Source organism: Schistocerca cancellata, chromosome 9 (genome assembly GCF_023864275.1).
Source record: "Schistocerca cancellata isolate TAMUIC-IGC-003103 chromosome 9, iqSchCanc2.1, whole genome shotgun sequence".
Classification (NCBI taxonomy): Eukaryota; Metazoa; Arthropoda; class Insecta; order Orthoptera; family Acrididae; genus Schistocerca; species Schistocerca cancellata.
The window spans coordinates 93,811,418-93,832,229 of record NC_064634.1 but is presented as its reverse complement, the minus strand read 5'-3'; the positions used below and the strand labels follow the sequence as shown (position 1 = coordinate 93,832,229).

The 20,812-nt window shown below is 47.6% G+C and overlaps 1 protein-coding gene across 1 annotated transcript in view; it reads right to left on the bottom strand.

Annotated features, from left to right (window-relative positions):
* Positions 1-20,608, bottom strand: part of LOC126101210 (uncharacterized) — a 37,653-nt gene extending 17,045 nt beyond the window's left edge. The window contains exons 1-2 of the mRNA XM_049911904.1: positions 20,527-20,608; positions 9,766-9,998 (exon numbers count right to left, since the gene is read on the bottom strand). Of these exons, the coding sequence (XP_049767861.1) occupies positions 9,766-9,998; positions 20,527-20,608 (315 nt within the window). The remainder of the gene's footprint in view (positions 1-9,765; positions 9,999-20,526) is intronic.
* Positions 20,609-20,812: the final 204 nt, after the last annotated feature.

Genomic DNA, 20,812 nt, shown 5'->3' with positions numbered 1-20,812 from the left:
CCAAGATATTCTGTACATTGCAGCCGTCTGTAAACGTAGCTCATCCCTTGCGGAATCGAGAAGAGCACGTCTTTGATGGCGGACGGAAGGTTGGTTTGACATAAGGTTCTGCCTAATTTCGACGAAATATTGCTGACACGCCTGAGGATCGCCCTGGGCTTGAATCGCTCATTTTCCTCTTGATCTTATGGGTCGTCTTTTTTATTCTTCTTTAAAGCTGTGCTGATCTGATGTGGAGAACATCCATTATCTTTGAACACAGACTGTAGCTGTTTTAGGTCCTTTCCGAGGCTGTCTCCAGTAGACACAATATGCACGCCACAGCTGGAGGATTATTCGAAGAGGGCGCGGAACTCATGTAGCTGCTGCCTTTGCGCATGCGTTTCCGCCCCAATTTTTGTTATAAAGTCAGCGATGTGAGCTAGCAATCTCCAGTGCAAAACACTCACCTGAAAATGGTTGAACGGTTGTCACCCGAAGTATCGTGACAAGACGTCGACGTTATCCTGCTGCAATCCAGAAACTTCTTGGAATACTTAATAAGCCGGGAAAATTTCAAGAATCACACTAGCGTAACAGAGGGTGTCCTCTTTACCTTGTCCACCCTAAATATTTTTGTTCAGTAGCAAAATGAAAAATGTGTCAAGCAATAGTTGGTCAACTACCACGGGGACATCAACCAAGATGACTGCCCTAACTTCGTTCGCTCCGAAGGTATTAACAGCAGATAGTGTTTTAAAAATAGCTCCCTATTTTTTTTTTTTTTTTTTGATTAGGTAAACCGCTTCCACTCCTCAAGATCTGTTAAAAATCAAAACACAGCGTAAAATTCACGTAAACAAGACGTTATTAAAAACGCAACACTACATCGTCCTGTATTAACGCACAGTGCCGGTAGAAGGGAAGAGGTAAATCGTCCACTTGATGGAGATGACAGCAGGAAAATGGAAACAGAAGGAAAATGCACTGTCCTCAGTAGAAGGTTCCCGTGACTACAATTTAAGCCAACGAGGAGAAGGTAGAGATGCTACTCCTCTACGGAGAATGTAAATTAGCCGAACGTAAGTTAACAAATCATTATTGCAGTTATCCCCGTTTTGAAACCTGGCAAGAACCCATTGGAGGTGGGCAGCTACCTCCCCATTAGACTCACCAACGTTCTTTGCAAGTTGCTCGAACGTGTGGTGAGCCGGCGGTTGAGTTGGGTACTGGAGTCTCGGGACCTTCTGGCTCCGTCTCAGGGTGGGTTCCGTAAAGGCCGCTCTGCCGCCGACAATCTCACAGCCTGGAGTCAGCCATCCGTCCGGCCTTTGCCCGCCGTCAGCACCTCGTCGCTGTCTTTTTTGACATGCGTAAGGCATACGATACGCGTGCAAGTTGCTGCCTCCCATAGTTCCCCCCGAGTTCAGGAGAAAGGGGCACCACAGGGATCTGTCTTAAGTGTATGCCTGTTTTTAATTGCAATTAATGGACTCGCTGCGGCGGTGGGAACGTCTGTCTCAGCCGGCCGCGGTGGTCTAGCGGTTCTAGGCGCTCAGTCCGGAACCGCGCGACTGCTACGGTCGCAGGTTCGAATCCTGCCTCGGGCATGGATGTGTGTGATGTCCTTAGGTTAGTTAGGTTTAAGTAGTTCTAAGTTCTGGGGGACTGATGACCACAGATGTTAAGTCACATAGTGCTCAGAGCCATTTCAACCATTTTTGTCTGTCTCAGCTTCCTTGTATGCTGACGACTTCTGCCTCTACTGTAGCTCCATTGGCATTGCAGCTGCTGAACGTCAGCTGCAGGGTGCTATCCGCAAGGCGCAGTCTTGGGCTGCAGCGCATGGCTTCCAGTTTTCGGCTGCCAAGACCTGCGTTATGGTTCAAATGGTTCAAATGGCTCTGAGCACTATGGGACTCAACTGCTGTGGTCATTAGTCCCCTAGAACTTAGAACTACTTAAACCTAACTAACCTAAGGACAGCACACAACACCCAGCCATCACGAGTCAGAGAAAATCCCTGACCCCGCCGGGAATCGAACCCGGGAAACCGGGCGTGGGAAGCGAGAACGCTACCACACGACCACGAGATGCGGGCAGACCTGCGTTATGCGTTTCTGCCGGCGACGCACAGTTCACCCTGAGCCATGGCTTTATCTTGCTGGCGAACTTCTTGCTGTGGTGGATACACATCGGTTTTTGAGTGTGGTTTTTGATGCCCGGTAGACTTGGCTCCCTTATAGTCGGCAGCTTAAACAGATGTGTTGGCGGCATCTTAATGCACTGCGATGCTTGAGCCACACCAGCTGGGGCGCCGACCGATCTACCCTCTTACGGCTCTACCAGGGGTTAATACAGTCCCGTCTGGCTTATGATTCAGCATCCCCTTCTGCGTTGCGGGTGCTGGACCCCATCCTTCACAGCGAGATCCGACTTGCCACTGGAACCCTGTGAACAGCATACTTGTGGAGGCAGGTGTCCCTCCACTGCGGTTACGGCGCTAACATTTACTGGCCGCTTATGCTACACGCGTTTGTAGCGTGCCTGGGCATCCCAATTATCGTCTCCTGTACCCTCAGTCGGTCGTCCATCTGCCAGAACGTCGGCCCCGATCGGATTGTACGATCGCAGTTCGCGTCAGAGAGCTTCTTTCCGGGCTTGGAGTTTCCGCTCTTCCACCTCTTTTCCGGGCCCCTCTGCGTACACCCCCGTGGTGTGTGCCCCGCCCATGCCTTCGGCTCGAATTGGCACAGGGCCCGAAGGACTCGGTCCCTCCTGAGGCCTTCTGCCGACGCTTTCTTTCCATCCCTGCCACGTATCAGGGCTCTGGCGTTGTGTACACTAACGGTTCGATGGTTCCTGGTCGTGGTCGTGTCGGTTACGCTCTCAGTCTAGGGGACCATTACGAACAACACTCATTGCTGGCTGGCTGCAGCGTTTTCACTGCTGAGCTGGTCGCCATCTTTCGTGCCCTAGAGTATATCCTCTCCTGCACAGGTGAGTCCTTCGTTATCTGTAGCGACTCCCTGAGCGGTTTACGAGTTATCGACCAGTGTTTCCCTCGCTCTCATCTGGTGATGGCTATCCAGGAGACCCTCCATACTCTTGCCCGTTGCCGCCGCTCTGTGGTCTTTGTGTGGACCCCAGGCCATGTTGGGATACCCGACAATGCACATGTTCACCGCCTGGCCAAGCAGGCCACCAGTACACCATCTCTGGACATTGGCCTCCCGGAGACTGATTTGGGAGCAGTCTTACGCCGCAAATTTTATGAACTTTGGGACACTAAATGGCGCAACCTGACCACACCAAACAAACTCAGTCCTATCAAGGAGACGATGAATGTGTGGCTCCGCATTGGCCACACCCGCTTGACACACAGCCATTTACTGCGCCATGAGGACCCGCCTCTATGTCGCTGCGGGTCGGCTTTGACAGTGGCCCACATTTTTTTGGCCTGTCCCCATTTAACTGTGCTCAGGCAGACGTTTGCGTTGCCTGATACGCTCCCTGCCCTTTTAACAGATGACATTGCTATGGCAGGCTTAGTTTTGCGTTTTGTTCAGGCAGGGGGATTTTATCACTTAATCTAAGTGTTTGTCGTTGTTTTGTGTTAAGTCTGGCCTTTGGCTTACGATTTTAGACTGGGTTTGTTAGTGTGTTTCTGGGTGGTTGGCTTTTCCTTTTTTGTCTCTGTGGTCGGTCAACCACTGTCACACTCTGTGTGGTTCAAATGGGTCCGAGCGCTATGGGACTTAACTGCTGTGGTCATCAGTCCCCTAGAACTTAGAACTACTTAAACCTAACTAACCTAAGGACATCACACACATCCATGCCCGAGGCAGGATTCGAACCTGCGACCGTAACGGTCGCGCGGCTTCAAACTGTAGCGCCTAGAGCCGCTCGGCCACTCTGGCCGGCACACTCTGTGTGATTTTAATTCCTTTTGTCTGGTCTATGAGTCTTTCTTGTCCTGTGTCGTCTCTTGTCGTCTCCATTGTTCGTTTTTCTTAAGTGTGGGTGTTTGAATTCTTTGGTAAAAGGGACCGATGACCATAGCAGTCTGGTCCCTTCAGTCCCTTAAACCAACCAACCATTATTGCAGTTACTGTTCTCTTAAATTACATTCTCCTTAGAAGGTTAACATTTCTAGCTTCTTCTCCTTGGTGAACATTGAACTCCTACAACTTTTTAATTAAAGACGTTTGACCCAAAGACCAGAGTGCATTTCTTTGTGTTTCCATTTGTTTACTGTTAACTGCAGCAGGTCAACGAGTTACGTTACCCCAGATACATGCACTGTGTGGTAGGACAGGGGATTCAAAGTCAGTTTCGTGTTAGATTTGAGACGAACTTCAGGTAACTATCACTGAGAGAGGTAAGAAGCAAAATATGTCATGTGGAGGAATGGCCGGAAGTGCGTTGCAACAGTTACACCAACGAGAAGCTGGAGACAAAAGATGTTTGACAGTGTAGTTTTAAGTGATTGAAAGCACTCATGAGAACACAGAAGGCATGTGGAAATGTTCTGTGGGTAAGTTATTTCAGCTCAAGATGGCAGTGAGTTCTAGCACCATCGTGTAGCAGTCACATTACTCCTCGTACCACCAATGGGACTTCATCCAACAGAAGACACACAGTCACCCACAGGAAGTGCAGATACGCCTCACCTGTGAGCCACTGTGGAAGGCTGATTGGTCCCACGAGATGTTCACAACTAACGCCCGCCCACACGTTGAGACTGAAGCGGTGCTGATAGTTCACTCCCACTCTGCCATGGGGATTCTCAGCAAACCACAGGTGGGTCTTGTGAAGACAGACATAGCCCTATCTCTTAGTGGGGTGGATGACAGAAATCCCAGCACCTTGGTGGCCTGTGCGACAAGCTAGCGAGAAAACCGTCGCAGCGGACCCAAGTGCGGAGGTACTAAGACCTGCAGGCGTTGTAAGCGATACGGTCAGTGGCAGTGGTCGTGGAGAATGTTTCAAATTGTTGTCTGGCATATCCCATGCTAGGGATCCATCTGCGTGGTGCTGATATTGGAGTCACTGTCACAGATCTTTTTTCTCCTTTTTCAAGTTGGAGTACCTCACTTGGAACGCATTTCAGGCCAAAAAAGTAACGATATTTTTTTTTTTAATTTCGCGGTCATTAGAGCCCCTTCTTCATATTTTTTTATCTTGCTGGTACACGTGTTTCTGATGGCTCAAATGGCTCTGAGCACTATGAGACTTAACTGCTGAGGTCATCTGTCCCCTAGAACTTAGAGCTACTTAAACCTAACTAACCTAAGGACATCACACACATCCATGCCCGAGGCAGGATTCGAACCTGCGACCGTAGAGGGCGCGCGGTTCCAGACTGGAGCGCCTAGAACCGCTGGACACAACGGCCGGCGTGTTTCTTATGCGTGTTCACATTATCAGCTGTTTTGAACACTTAGTTAATTGTTGACAATCGAGAATGTTGTACGTGTTTTCGAGTGCTCGGCGAATTTTTCTTACGAAGAAGATAGATAAAAGAATTTGCATTAAATTTTGCTTCAAAATGGAATAAAGTGCAACACAACATTCAGTATCTTTACTGTGGCTTTTGGAGAATCTACTACAAGTAAGACGAGAGTTTACGAGTAGTATAACCGGTTCAAAGAGGGTCGAGAAGACGTTGAAATGGACGACCACCCTGGACGTCCTAGCGTCTCAGTTGCTGATGCTAACGTCAAAGACGCCAAGGAAATGGTTCTGGAATATCACCGAATCAGCATCAGAGAGGTTTCTGATGAAGTCAGCGTGTCCTCTGGCTCATAAAAAGCATTCTTTTCGGATGTTTTGGGCATGAAACGCGTAGCAACAAGGATTGTTACGAAATTGTCGAATTTCAACCAAAAACGACGTTACGCAAACATCGCTCAGGAATTGCTGTGTGAAGTCGACAACGATCTAAAACATCTAAGGAACGTTGTAACAGACCACGAAGCATTGGTATATGGGTATGACGTCGAAACGAAGGCCCAATCGTCACAATGAAAACTGCCTGAAGAGCTAAGACCGAAAAAAATTCGACAAGTTCGAGTGCCTGTGAAGGTGGTTCTCATCTCAGTTACAATGGAATGGTACGTCGTGACTTCCTGCTTTGCGGTCGTACGCTCAATAAGAAATACTTACTAGTAGTTATGCGCCGTTTGCGTGAAGAAACCACTCGCGGAAACTACATCACGGTGATGCTCCAGCTCATACCCCTACGTTTGTTCGTGATTTTTTTGGCAAAAAACAGTCCGCCCCCGTTAGTGAGTGGCCAGCGCGGCGGAATGCCACGCCAAGGGGCCCGGGTTCGATTCCCGGCTGGGCCAGGAGATTTTCTCCGCTCAGGGACGGGGTGTTGTGTTGTCCTCATTATCATTTCATCCCCATTTCCGACGCGCAAGTCGCCCAGAGTGGCGTCGAATGAAATAAGTACTTGCCCTCGGCGGCCGAACTTCCCCAAATGGGGGACTCCCGGCACACAGTGCAGTACGCTCATTTCCATTTGGCAAAAAACAAAACCTCTATGTTCAATCAGCCACCGTATTCGGCAGACATGGTCCCCTGTGACGTCTTTGTATTCCTGGCCCTGAAGAGAACCATAAAAGGACGCCATTTTGCCGGTGAAGGCGAATTCCGTAGGTGCTTCCAACCGCTAGCACAAGTGTATTATACACTCCTGGAAATGGAAAAAAGAACACATTGACACCGGTGTGTCAGACCCACCATACTTGCTCCGGACACTGCGAGAGGGCTGTACAAGCAATGATCACACGCACGGCACAGCGGACACACCAGGAACCGCGGTGTTGGCCGTCGAATAGCGCTAGCTGCGCAGCGTTTGTGCACCGCCGCCGTCAGTGTCAGCCAGTTTGCCGTGGCATACGGAGCTCCATCGCAGTCTTTAACACTGGTAGCATGCCGCGACAGCGTGGACGTGAACCGTATGTGCAGTTGACGGACTTTGAGCGAGGGCGTATAGTGGGCATGCGGGAGGCCGGGTGGACGTACCGCCGAATTGCTCAACACGTGGGGTGTGAGGTCTCCACAGTACATCGATGTTGTCGCCAGTGGTCGGCGGAAGGTGCACGTGCCCGTCGACCTGGGACCGGACCGCAGCGACGCACGGATGCACGCCAAGACCGTAGGATCCTACGCAGTGCCGTAGGGGACCGCACCGCCACTTCCCAGCAAATTAGGGACACTGTTGCTCCTGGGGTATCGGCGAGGACCATTCGCAACCGTCTCCATGAAGCTGGGCTACGGTCCCGCACACCGTTAGGCCGTCTTCCGCTCACGCCCCAACATCGTGCAGCCCGCCTCCAGTGGTGTCGCGACAGGCGTGAATGGAGGGACGAATGGAGACGTGTCGTCTTCAGCGATGAGAGTCGCTTCTGCCTTGGTGCCAATGATGGTCGTATGCGTGTTTGGCGCCGTGCAGGTGAGCGCCACAATCAGGACTGCCTACGACCGAGGCACACAGGGCCAACACCCGGCATCATGGTGTGGGGAGCGATCTCCTACTCTGGCCGTACAACACTGGTGATCGTCGAGGGGACACTGAATAGTGCACGGTACATCCAAACCGTCATCGAACCCATCGTTCTACCATTCCTAGACCGGCAAGGGAACTTGCTGTTCCAACAGGACAATGCACGTCCGCATGTATCCCGTGCCACCCAACGTGCTCTAGAAGGTGTAAGTCAACTACCCTGGCCAGCAAGATCGCCGGATCTGTCCCCCATTGAGCATGTTTGGGACTGGATGAAGCGTCGTCTCACGCGGTCTGCACGTCCAGCACGAACGCTGGTCCAACTGAGGCGCCAGGTGGAAATGGCATGGCAAGCCGTTCCACAGGACTACATCCAGCATCTCTACGATCGTCTCCATGGGAGAATAGCAGCCTGCATTGCTGCGAAAGGTGGATATACACTGTACTAGTGCCGACATTGTGCATGCTCTGTTGCCTGTGTCTATGTGCCTGTGGTTCTGTCAGTGTGATCATGTGATGTATCTGACCCCAGGAATGTGTCAATAAAGTTTCCCCTTCCTGGGACAATGAATTCACGGTGTTCTTATTTCAATTTCCCGGAGTGTATCTGAGGGGGACTACTCTGAAGGGGACATAGTTTATGTTGATGAATAAATAAAGGTAATTTAAGGAAAAGAATAATTCCTGTTACTTTTTGATCACACCTCGTATTATGTCCGTATGATCTTTTTTGCTCCGTATTCTCTCAGCGATTGAGTTTTACAGTCTGCTACCATTCAGAATAATCGCCCTATATATATCCGAGGGTTATTCGGAAAGTAAGGAAACCACAGTGAAAATCCAATGAAGTTTTGCACAGGTGTGTTGGGAAGTGTCTCTAGTATGGCCGTCGATCACGTTACGTCGTTCTTTTTAGTTCTGATCACACTGGGAGCACATAAAGATACCTCCCGCCAAGTACGAGGGTCTGGTGATAAATTTCGCCTGAAGCTACGCATCCAACATTACATAACTGTCGTCCGTTTTCTTCTTCAAGACAATTCTCAGCCGCATTCTGCAGGGGCAATGAAGAAGTTCCTGCATCGTTTTCGATTGGAAATGTTTGATTACCCACAATACAGCCCGTAATTGTCTCACTCTGAGTTTCATATCTGCTCATATGAAGCGCTGGCTATGAAAACAACATTTTGGCACAGACAACGAGCTGAAGGCCAGCGTAGAGAATTGGCGGAAAGCACTGGCTGCTGCCTTCTATAACGAGGGTATTGCAAAGTGGGTACAACGCCACGACAAACGTCTAAGTCGGATCGTCGACTATGGAGATAAATGTAAATGTCGTGTGACTAGGGCCTCCCGTCAGGTTGACTGTTCGCTGGGTGCAAGTCTTCCGATTTGACGCCACTTCGGCGACTTGCGCGTCGAAGGGGATGAAATAATTATGATTAGCACAACACAACACCCAGTCCCTGAACGGAGAAAATCTCCGACCCAGCCGGGAATAGAACCCTGATCCTTTGGACTGACATTCTGTCGCGCTGACCACTCAGCTACCAGGGGCGGACACTATGGAGATAAAGTAGCCACTCTGGGCGACTTGCTCGTCGGAGATCAGAGGACAACATGATGATGAGGACAACAGAATACCCCGTCTCTGAGCGGAGAAAATCTCCTGCCCCAACCGGGAATCGAACCCTGATCCTTTGGACTGACATTCTGTCGCGCTGACCACTCAGCTACCAGGGGCGGACACTATGGAGATAAAGTAGCCACTCTGGGCGACTTGCTCGTCGGAGATCAGAGGACAACATGATGATGAGGACAACAGAATACCCCGTCTCTGAGCGGAGAAAATCTCCTTCCCCAACCGGGAATCGAACCCTGATCCTTTGGACTGACATTCTGTCGCGCTGACCACTCAGCTACCAGGGGCGGACACTATGGAGATAAAGTAGCCACTCTGGGCGACTTGCTCGTCGGAGATCAGAGGACAACATGATGATGAGGACAACAGAATACCCCGTCTCTGAGCGGAGAAAATCTCCTTCCCCAACCGGGAATCGAACCCTGATCCTTTGGACTGACATTCTGTCGCGCTGACCACTCAGCTACCAGGGGCGGACACTATGGAGATAAAGTAGCTAGGAGTTGTAGAAACGTGTCAAAAGAAATTTTCAGCATGTTGTACATTCCAGAATGTGTCAGGGGAAACCATATTGCAAACAATACAGTAAAAGCTCTGCTAGAACGAGAGTGGTGCGCACATCACTCACCGAGGGCCTGTTCGCAGAGCAGGGCAGCAACCAGCAGCAGCAGGTAGACGGCCAGTAGTTTCGCCATGTCGCGCTGGCAAGTGACACTTCTCCGTTCCGTCGCCTCCGTCTTATATACGCGAGCCTGCGGCGTAGCACGCCACGTTTTGGACACGAGGAGACAGAGAAGACCAGTGCACAGGTGCACAGGTGGCTACCCGCGGGCGTGAAGTAAACAGAACTGTTGCAACTCGCTACGGGTAACACACTTTCCTCGTATTGTTAGCGGAGTGAACGTCAGCACTGAACACCTGCCGTTCAGATCGCATCACGACATCCTTACAGGAGATGCGCTCGCTCCTTATTCTATACATGGCCAAACACCTGCCTTTCCTGTCTAAAAACAGGCGCAGTGTGAACGCTAGGACGGAAACGGCAGACCAGCGCTCGAAAGCAGAACTTGAGGAAGCCATTACGTGACTGTAGTGCCGTCTTAGACAACAAAACGGTCGAAGGTTATCACGTAAGACCATTTTGATCGCCAGTGCAGTTAAGCAGTGTCGTTTCATGAACGAAATAGGTGCTTAGCGAGTATCGGAAGGAAGAAAGGAAGGTTAGGGTATAATGTTCTGTGGCGATGTGACTCAGCCGTGCCCATTCGAAAGGAGCCATTCCGGCATATACCTGGAGCGATTTAGCAAAATCACGGAAACATAAATCTGAATGACGGTGTGACACTGGAAATGCAGATAAAATACCTTCTGTTCCATCCAAAATTTTCGCAGTTTAATATCCGTTGATAACTTGCACTGTTCTTTTGATTCTGAAGCTGTAAGCTGTATTATAGAAACTGTATTTAATACGTAATCAAAGTACTAGTACACTTAATTTTGATTGTATCTTTCCCCTTAAGGGGCAATGAAAAATCAGCTACTTTTATCAACGCGCCTGGTTTATATTCTTTGATTTGTTTTATTTAACATCTGCAAGGATTAAATTTTTAATCACTGGAATTCCATAATGACTTTCCTTAAAAAACGAGGATATCTATTTTTATACAGTACAGTGGCCGTAAAATCGACCAATAAACTCGAAATGAAGATAAATTAATTAAATTCGAAGAGAAGATAAATCAAACTCAGAACGAAGATCAATTAAATTCGAAACGACAATAAAACAACCAAACGTTAAACAAACTGACTGACCAACTAAATGACTAACTGACTGACTAACTAACTGACTGACTAACTGCTTTAAACCATGGATTATTCTCTTTATCATTTATCACAAAAACATCTTTATTGTTATAAACAATACTATCGTTATTCTGGATGAAGTCAAACAAGTTCATTGTAGATGGAAAATGTCGGTAATTTATCCGCGAGTGAGCTCAGTTCACCCAGTTACCACTAAAAGAAATGGCTCTGAGCATTATGCCACTTAACTTCTGAGGTCATCAGTCGCCTAGAACTTAGAACTAATTAAACCTAACTAACCTAAGAACATCACACACATCCATGCCCGAGGCAGGATATGAGCGTGCGACCGTATCGGTCGCTCGGCTCCAGACTGTAGCGCCTAGAACCGCACGGCCACTCCGGCCGGCACCACTAAAAGAGTTTAAATTAAGTCAGTCATTCATTTAACCAGTAATTCCATATAATTTTGCTTTCAAAATTTGTTATTTAAGAATACGTAACTGGAAATCATCATTATTTAGTTTAAGTTTAGAATAGACTCTGCCTTCAGAAGAGTCTGTTGTACACTACCTACAACCAACCGGCGTTATTTTCCTTTGGTAACGATAGCCTTACTCACTGTAAAATTTCGTTAGGCATATGCGATCACAGTCAGTTATATCGCAATCCATTAGGCAGATTAGGAAGGAGGAGGTTACAACGGTACAGAGACTTCAACCGCCACCGTCCAGAACTCGAGTCAGAAAATAGTTCTTTATAGGACGAATCGACAAACCTAAAAGTATATTTTGGAGAATCCTACTATCTGCAATATGTAGATAAATTATCCACCCGCTCCGGCTTCGCAGTGGTAACACAAAGTATCAACTGTAGGACGGTTCTTCTGGAGTGGCAGTAATGAATTACATACAAGAACCTTCCTTGTGAATCAGTCTGTCTATTAGTGAAAACTGTATGAAAATCTCTACTGACGTTCCTGAGATAAGACTTCACTTTTTTTTGAGTTATCAGCATTCTGACTGTTTTCATGCGGCCCGCCATGAATTTTTCTCCTGTGCCAACCTTTTCATCTCATAGTACCACTTGTAACCTACGTGTTCAATTATCTCCTGAATGTATTCCGATCTCTGTCTTCCTCCACAGTTTTTGTCCTCTACAGCTCCCTCTAACACCATGGAAGCCAGTACCTGATACTTAACAGATGTCCTATCATCCTGTCCCTTCTCCTTGTCAGTGTTTCCCACATAAGTTATTCCTTTCCTCTCCGATTCTGCGCAATCCCTCCTCATTCCTTACTTTATCAGACCACCTAATTTTCAACACTCTTCTGTAGCACCACATCTCAAATGCTTCGATTCTCTTCTTTTCCGGTTTTCCCACAGTCCATGTTTCATTACCATACAACAATGCTGTGCTCCAACAGTATATTCTCAGAAATTTCTTCATCAAGGCCTATGTTTGACACTAGAAGACTACTCTTGGCAAGGAATACCCTTTTCGCCAGTGCTAGTCTACTTTTGAAACCCTCCTTGCTTCGTCCATCATTGGTTATTTTGCTGCCTAGGTAGCAGAATTCCTTAACTTCATCTGCTTCGTGACCATCAATCCTGATGTTTGTTTTCTCGCTGTTCCCATTTCTGCTACTTCTCATTACATTCGTCTTTCTTCTATTTACTCTCAATCCATATTCTGTACTCATTAGACTTTACATTCCATTCAGCAGATCATGTTATTCATCTTCACTTACACTCAGGATAGCAATGTCATCGGCGAATCGTGTCATTGATACCCTTTCACCTTGTGTTTTAATTCATATCCTCAACCGTTATTTTATTTCTGTCATTGCTTCTTCGATGTACAAATTGAACAGAAGGGGCAAAGACTACATCCCAGTCTTACGCCCTTTTAATCCGAGCATTTCTTTGTTGAATGAGATTTTCACTTTGCAGCGGAGTGTGCGCTTATATGAAACTTCCTGGCAGATTGAAACTGTGTACCGGACCGAGACTCGAACTCGGTCCCGAGTTCGAGTCTCGGTCCGGCACACAGTTTTAATCTTCCAGGAAGTTTCATTTCTTTCTTGATCGGCCACTCTTATTATTCCCTCTTGGTCCTTCTACATATTGTATGTTACCCTTCACAAACAGACAGATAAAAGCGGTAGCGGACTTCAGTGCCTCATAGATCAGCGAAATAGCTATGAACTGCACACTTGACTCTTCCTTCTAAATCATCTACCTATTACTGAAAACCGTATCAAAATTCCTATAGTAGTTTCTGAGAGAAACGCGGCAGTAGACTCCACTTAACAATATGTTCCAGTATGCATGATGTTTTCGGTAACGTTTAAAGCTCTGTGACACTGTTCGGGAAAGACGCCGTTGTGTACTTTTGCTGTTAAGTCCAGAAAACTGTAGTGAAATTCAGCAAGACCTCCAGATGATCCACAATTGCTGTTGTTTTCTTCATTCTAAAGAAAGGTTTGCTGCTGTTCTCCATGCTAGAGTAATCCTGTGTGAGCCTCTTCATCCCCGAATACCTACTGCAGCCAGCATTCTTCGGAATCTGCTAACTGTATTCGTCTCTTGGTCTCCCTCTACAATTTTTACCGACCACACTTCTCTCCAATACTAAAGTGATGACCCCCTGATATCTCAGAATATATCTTTATCAACTGATCCGTTCTTTTGGTCAAGTCGTGCCAATAATTTATTGTCTCCCCAGATCTATTCAACATCTCCTCATTAGTTCCGTGTTCTAATCATCTAATCTTCAACATTCTTCTGTAGCACCACATTTCAAAAGCTTCAATGTTTATCGTCAGTGTTTCACTTCCGTACATGGCTACATTACAGACGTATACCATCAAGGGACAAATGTAAGGATGTAGAGGCTTATTTCACTAGGGATAAGATAGATACTGCCTACAGGAAAATTGAAGAGACCTTTGGAGAAAAGAGAACCACTTGTATGAATATCAAGAGCTCAGATGGAAACCCAGTTATAAGCAAAGAAGGGAAAGCAGAAAGATGGAAGGAGTGTATAGAGGGTCTACACAAGGGCGACGTACTTGAGGACAATATTCTGGAAATGGAAGAGAATGTAGATGAAGACGAAATGGGAGATACAATACTGCGTGAAGAGTTTGACAGAGCACTGAAAGACCTGAGTCGAAACAAGGCCCCGGGAGTAGACAACATTCCATTAGAACTACCGACGGCCTTGGGAGAGCCAGTCCTGACAAAACTCTACCATCTGGTAAGCAAGATGTATGAGACGGGCGAAATACCCTCAGACTTCAAGAAGAATATAATAATTCTAATCCCAAAGAAAGCAGGTGTTGACAGATGTGAAAATTACCGAACAATCGGTTTAATAAGCCACGGCTGCGAAATACTAACGCGAATTCTTTACAGACGAATGGAAAAACTAGTAGAAGCCAACCTTGGGGAAGATCAGTTTGGATTCCATAGAAATATTGGAACGCGTGAGGCAATACTGACCTTACGACTTATCTTAGAAGAAAGATTAAGGAAAGGCAAACCTACGTTTCTAGCATTTGTAGACTTAGAGAAAGCTTTTGACAATGTTGACTGGAATACTCTCTTTCAAATTCTAAAGGTGGCAGGGGTAAAATCCAGGGAGCGAAAGGCTATTTACAATTCGTACAGAAACCAGATGGCAGTTGTAAGAGTCGAGGGACATGAAAGGGAAGGAGCGGTTGGGACGGGAGTGAGACAAGGTTGTAGACTCTCCCCGATATTATTCAATCTGTATATTGAGCAAGCAGTAAAGGAAACAAAATAAAAATTCGGAGTAGGTTCGCCGATGACATTGTAATTCTGTCAGAGACAGCAAAGGAATTGGGAGAGCAGTTGAACTGAATGGACAGTGTCTTGAAAGGAGGATATAAGATGAACATCAACAAAAGCAAAACGAGGATAATGAAATGTAGTCGAATTAATTCGGATGATGCTGAGGGAATTAGATTAGGAAATGAGACACTTAAAGTAGTAAAGAAGTTTTGCTATTTGGGGAGCAAAATAACTGATGATGGTCGAAGTAGAGAGGATATAAAATGTAGACTGGCAATGGCAAGAAAAGCGTTTCTGAAGAAGAGAAATTTGTTAACATCGAGTATAGATTTAAGTGTCAGGAAGTCGTTTCTGAAAGTATTTGTATGGAGTGTAGCCATGTATGGAAGTGAAACATGGACGATAAATAGTTTGGACAAGAAGAGAATAGAAGCTTTAGAAACGTGGTGCTACAGAAGAATGCTGAAGATTAGATGGGTAGATCACATAACTGATGAGGAGGTATTGAATAGAATTGGGGAGAAGAGGAGTTTGTGGCACAACTTGACAAGAAGAAGGGACGGTTGGTAGCACATGTTCTGAGGCATCAAGGGATCACAAATTTAGCATTGGAGGGCAGTGTGGAGGGTAAAAATCATAGAGGGAGACCAAGAGATGAATACACTAAGCAGATTCAGAAGGACGTAGATTGCAGTAAGTACTGGAAGATGAAGAAGCTTGTACAGGATAGAGTAGCGTGGAGAGCTGCATCAAACCAGTCTCAGGACTGAAGACCACAGCAACAACACCATCAGAAAAGAATCGCTAACACTAAAGCCTATATTCCACGTTAACAAATTTCACTTCTACAGAAATGCTTTTCTTGCCATTACCAGTCTACATATTACATCCACTCTACTTCGTGCAATCGTCTGTTATTTGCTGCCCAAATAGTAAAACTTATCTGCTACTTTAAGTGTCTCACTTCCTAATCTAATTCCCTTAGCATCACCTAATTTAATTCGACTACATTCCATTGTCAATGTTTTGCTTTTGTTGATGCTCATTTTTTATCCTAGTTTTAAGACACTATCCATTCCGTTCAACTGCTCTTCCAAGTTCTTTGCTGTCTCTGACAGACTTTCTGCCTCATCAGCGAAACTCAACATTTTTATTTCTTTTTCCTGAACTTCAATTTCTACTCCAAAATTTTCTTTGATTTCCTTTAATGCCTTTTCAATGTACTTATTGAATAACACCAGGGACGGGTTATAATGCTGTCTCACCCCCCTATCCACCACTGCTACCCCTTCATACGTACACCTCGTCTCTTATAAAACTACCGTCTGGTTTCTACACAAGTTGTAGATAGCCCTTCGCTCCCTATATATTACCTCTGCTACCTTTAGAATTTCAGAGAAGTGTATTCCAGGTATCTTTGTCAAAAGCTTTTTCTAAGTCTACAAATGTAATAACCGTACGTTTCTCTTTCCTTAAACTATCTTCTAAACAAGTTCGTGTGTTCCAACATTTGTCCCCCCAGGGGCTCAGCATTCATTTGCTGAGTACGGGCTTGGCGACCCCGGGGTCCTGAGCTGGGGACTGGTCAGCGCCGCCAGTCTCCTGTCACCGTAACCCCCGGATATGCTCCACCGACCACCGCATGGCGCGGCGGTGGAATGTTGTGTGCTGCGGGGAATGGTAATCTTGGCTTGACCGCCTGGATTGCGAGGAAGGTAAACTTCTATAAAAAACCCTCAATCTTACGGTGTGCTGCGCACCTATAAGATGCATGGCTGTTGGGGTGGAACAGTCGCAAGCGGGCAAACTCTGGGGCAGCTGCCGCACCCCAGTTGTATAAGGCTTACTCAGGTACGCGGGACTCAGTCCGAGCGGACCTTTAGTTCTCTAGCTGGTCGTGGGACCACAATGGACCCTTAGACCTCTACATTACCCCCTACCAATGGATTGGGTGGGCCACTGGTAGGAAAACACACCCCATCGAAAAAGCGACTTCGTGCTGCGAGTCCTCCAGCGCCTGGACTGTCGTAACAGAGCACATGCTGATAATCAGAATGTGTTTTTGATTATTAAACGGAAGGAGGGTAGCTTTGAGAGGGTTTCTCCCTTTTACATCCATAAGGGTCTTGAGGGAATTGCAGGAACACTGAAATCTGTGGAGCGACTGCGCAATGGGACTCTGTTAGTTGAGACTTCTAGTTCCCGTCAAGACACTTCTCTTCGGAAAGCAACCTGTTTCGGAGAGTACGCTATCGAGACCGAGCTCCATTCCACTCTGAACTATAGTAAGGGTGTTGTGACATGTAGGGACTTGGTGGATATCCCCACAGACGAGTTAAAATCTGAGTCGGCTGACGAAGGTATTGTTGACGTGCAGCATATTATGAAACGAGTCGATGGGGACCTAGTCAAATCCGACTCGTTTATTCTCACATTCAGTTGCCCGAGACTCCCAGAGCATGTTAAAGTGGGGTTCTTACGTTTGCCAGTATGGCCATATTTCCCCAACCCAATGCGCTGTTTTAAATGTCAGCGCTTTGGGCATACTACGTTGGGGTGCAATGGGATAGCCACTTGTGGTAAATGTGGTCAGACTGCCCATCAAGGAGCCGATAGTTGACCGCCTGTGAAGTGCGTGAATTGCTCTGGGAGTCACCCTGTCTGGAGCCGGGTCTGCACCATCTATCTCGAAGAACGGAAGATACAGGAGATTAAAATATCTAAGCGCATCCCCTATGGTGAGGCCAAGAAGCTCTTTAAGGCCATGCAACCTCCTGTGTTTACAATATCTTTCGCTTCTGCTCTGAAAAAACCGGTACAAATTTGCTACGCAAACGGAGGTTGCTAGTGTTACCACTAATACCTGCACTTGTGCTGCTGTGGTTGTTTTGAAACCTGCGGCTCTCCCCGCAACGTCGGACAAGGTCGTGGTTGCTGACATTGGGGTACTTCCTGCCTCTCCCCATATGGCCCCTTCTGCCCAGGCGAGTAAAGCTCCAACTGTTGACAAGGCTCTGCATTCTAAGCCCCCCCCCCCCCCCCAAGACAAAGACGCCGAAGGTGAAGGTTTTGCCACCTGAGGAGACTAGTCAGGGTCGGTCCGATGATGAGGCCATCATACTGTCTGACATCTCCCGTGGGTCGTCATCGGAGTTGATGGACATTGATGTCGACCGGGGGCGATCTTCTCGCCCCAGGAATAAATCTCCGGCCAGTACGTGCTCTCCTCCAAAGCACAGAGGCAGGGTGAAAGTTCAGCCACCCTGATCACTGGCTCCCATATTACAGTGGAACCTGAATGGGTTCAGGACGCATGTGGCCGAATTACTACTTCTTGTACGAGAGTGCCCTTTGTGCTTATGTCTCCAAGAGACAAATTTTCGAGCCACTGATGCTCCTTCTTTACGGGGCTATACCGTATATCGAAAAGATGATCTGACGTGGTGTTGCGGTTTTTGTCCGTGAGATGCACCACTCATCTGAGCTCCCTCTCGTTACGGACGTGCAAGCAGTTGCAGTTGACCTTCTTGTGGGGCGGAGGCTCACAATCTGTTCCGTTTACTTACCGCCTCAGGATGCAATAGACTCTGAGGCTCTCACAGACCTCCATTCTAGTGACCACTTCCCCCTTTGAATTCGCCTCCTGGATGAGGCTGTGGCATTATCAATGCCGCCCAGGTGGCACCTCTGCAGAGCTGACTGGACACATTTCAGGCCATCTGGCTGTTTTGGAACACCGTGCCAGCGTCCACGAATGGGTCGACCATGTTACAGCCGTTATCTCCCATGCTGCTGAATTGTCGATCCCACGGTCCTCAGGTCATCCCACGAGGCGTCCTGTCCCTTGGTGGACCACTGAGTGCCGCTCAGCCATCCGAGCCCGCCGTGCAGCTCTGCGCCGCTTCAAGTGCCGTCCCTCAGCCGACAATCTTGCGGCCTTTCTGGTAGCAAGGGCCAAGGCGCGGCGAGTGATTAAAGAGAGCAAACGACGGTCATGGCAACCGTTCCTAAACTCCATCTCCCGCTCCACTAGTTCTACGAAAGTATGGGAAGCCATCAGGCGGATTTCCGGGAAACGCAGCCACCTACCTGTCACGGCATTGCTGCATCAGGGATGTCTCCTCACGGCGCTGAGAGACATCGCCCAGACACTGGCCATGCATTTTGCGGAATCTACAGCCACTATTAACTGTGATCCAGATTTCTGCCGCTACCACACTGCCATCGAGAGGGATCACTTGGACTTTCAGTCTCCAAATTCTGAACCCTACAACTGCCCCTTCACAATGTGGGGACTGCTTTCGGCGCTGTCTGTGGCTCACGATACTGCGCCCGGTCATGATCAAATCCTGTACAGCATGCTGCAGCACTTGTTGCTGCCATCCAAGGAAGTTCTCCTAAATTGTTTTAATATGATATGGTCATCCGGCATGTTCCCTGACTCGTGGAGGGAGGCGATTTTGATTCCCCTCCTCAAACCGGGAAAGGACCGAATGCATCCCAGTAGTTATCGGAGTATTGCTTTGACGAGCTGTGTCGGGAAGATATTGGAACGCATGGTCAACCGTCGCCTGGTTTGGCTGCTCGAGACCAGTCAGCTCCTTAGCCACTCTCAGTGTGGCTTTCGGAGATGTCGTTCAACTATTGACAACTTGACCCTGCTTGAAGTGGCCATCCAGCAGGCCTTCCTACGTAACCAGCATTGTCTAGGTGTATTCTTTGATATTACTAAGGCGTATGACACTACTTGGCGCCGCCTTATCCTCAATCAACTTCATCAGTGGGGCTTTCGTGGCCATCTCCCCATCTTCATTCGGTCGTTTCTTTCCCGCCGTCTCTTTCGACATCGGGTTGGTAATGTGCAATCTGATTTGTACGTGAAGGAGAATGGTGTTCCTCAGGGAAGCGTTTTAAGTGTCACCCTCTTTGTCATCGCCATTAACAGTATCACGTCCACTATCCGGAGTCCGGCCCGGTGCTCCTTGTTTGTGGACGATTTTGCTGTTTTCTGTTCTTCCTCCAGTCTTGTCGTTGCTAGTCGGCAGCTGCAGCTTACGATAAAGCGATTAGAGGCATGGTCTGCGAAGACGGTTTTTTTCTGCAGACAAATGTGTGTGTGTTCATTTTAATCGTTCTCGACGTGCTTTTACCTCCCCTGAATTGCGTCTGAGGGACACCATTCTTCCTTTTAGAGACACTGTGAGGTTCCTGGGCCTCACTTTTGATTCCAAGTTGTCGTGGTTGCCGCACCTTAAACACCTCAAGGTGCGGGCCCCGAAGGCACTGAATATTTGAAGTGTCTGAGCCATCGGTCCTGGGGAGCAGATCGGGCGCGTCTGCTGCAGTTTTATAGGGCTTTCGTCCGGTCGCGTCTTGACTATGGATGTACCGCGTATGGGTCAGCGAGGCCTTCGTATCTGAAGATTCTTGACGCAGTACACTTTTTTTTTTCACTAGCTGCTTATATTTTATGACCCACCGTCTAATTTCTTATGGTGGGTCGTATATTGCCACTTAGCCGCTGTGACTGGGTCCGGGGTCCGCAGTGACTGAAAGTAACACCACACCGGCTCCCGTCCCCACTCACACCGTTGCCCGTGTCCCGCCACGTGGAGGCGGGCTCTGTTTAGATCCATTTGATATCTTTTTTTTTGTGCAGCATTAGAAAAACGTATAACTAATACAAAATCAAGTAAGATATTAATAAACAAAACGAAATTAAATATTTAGAAAGAAGGAAGGAAGACAACTGAATAGAGAAGTTATACGTATAATATTGCCCGTCACCTGGTTGTGGGCGGCGGCCCGGGTCTTGGAATGAACCTCAAGACGCTGGCCGTTGCTCACCATGCCTTTAACATCTACTATCCTAAAAACTACCTTAACTAGAAGAGATTAGGGTACGTTAAAGCTAGAAACTAAGACTAAGACCTCCATGTCCAGCCTACTAAACTATTTACGATATACAATAGAGAGGTAACAGATTTTGTGCTTGGCTCAAAGTTGCTAATGAAAGGGTACTCGTAGTAAAAGTAATAAGGTAATGACGCTAAC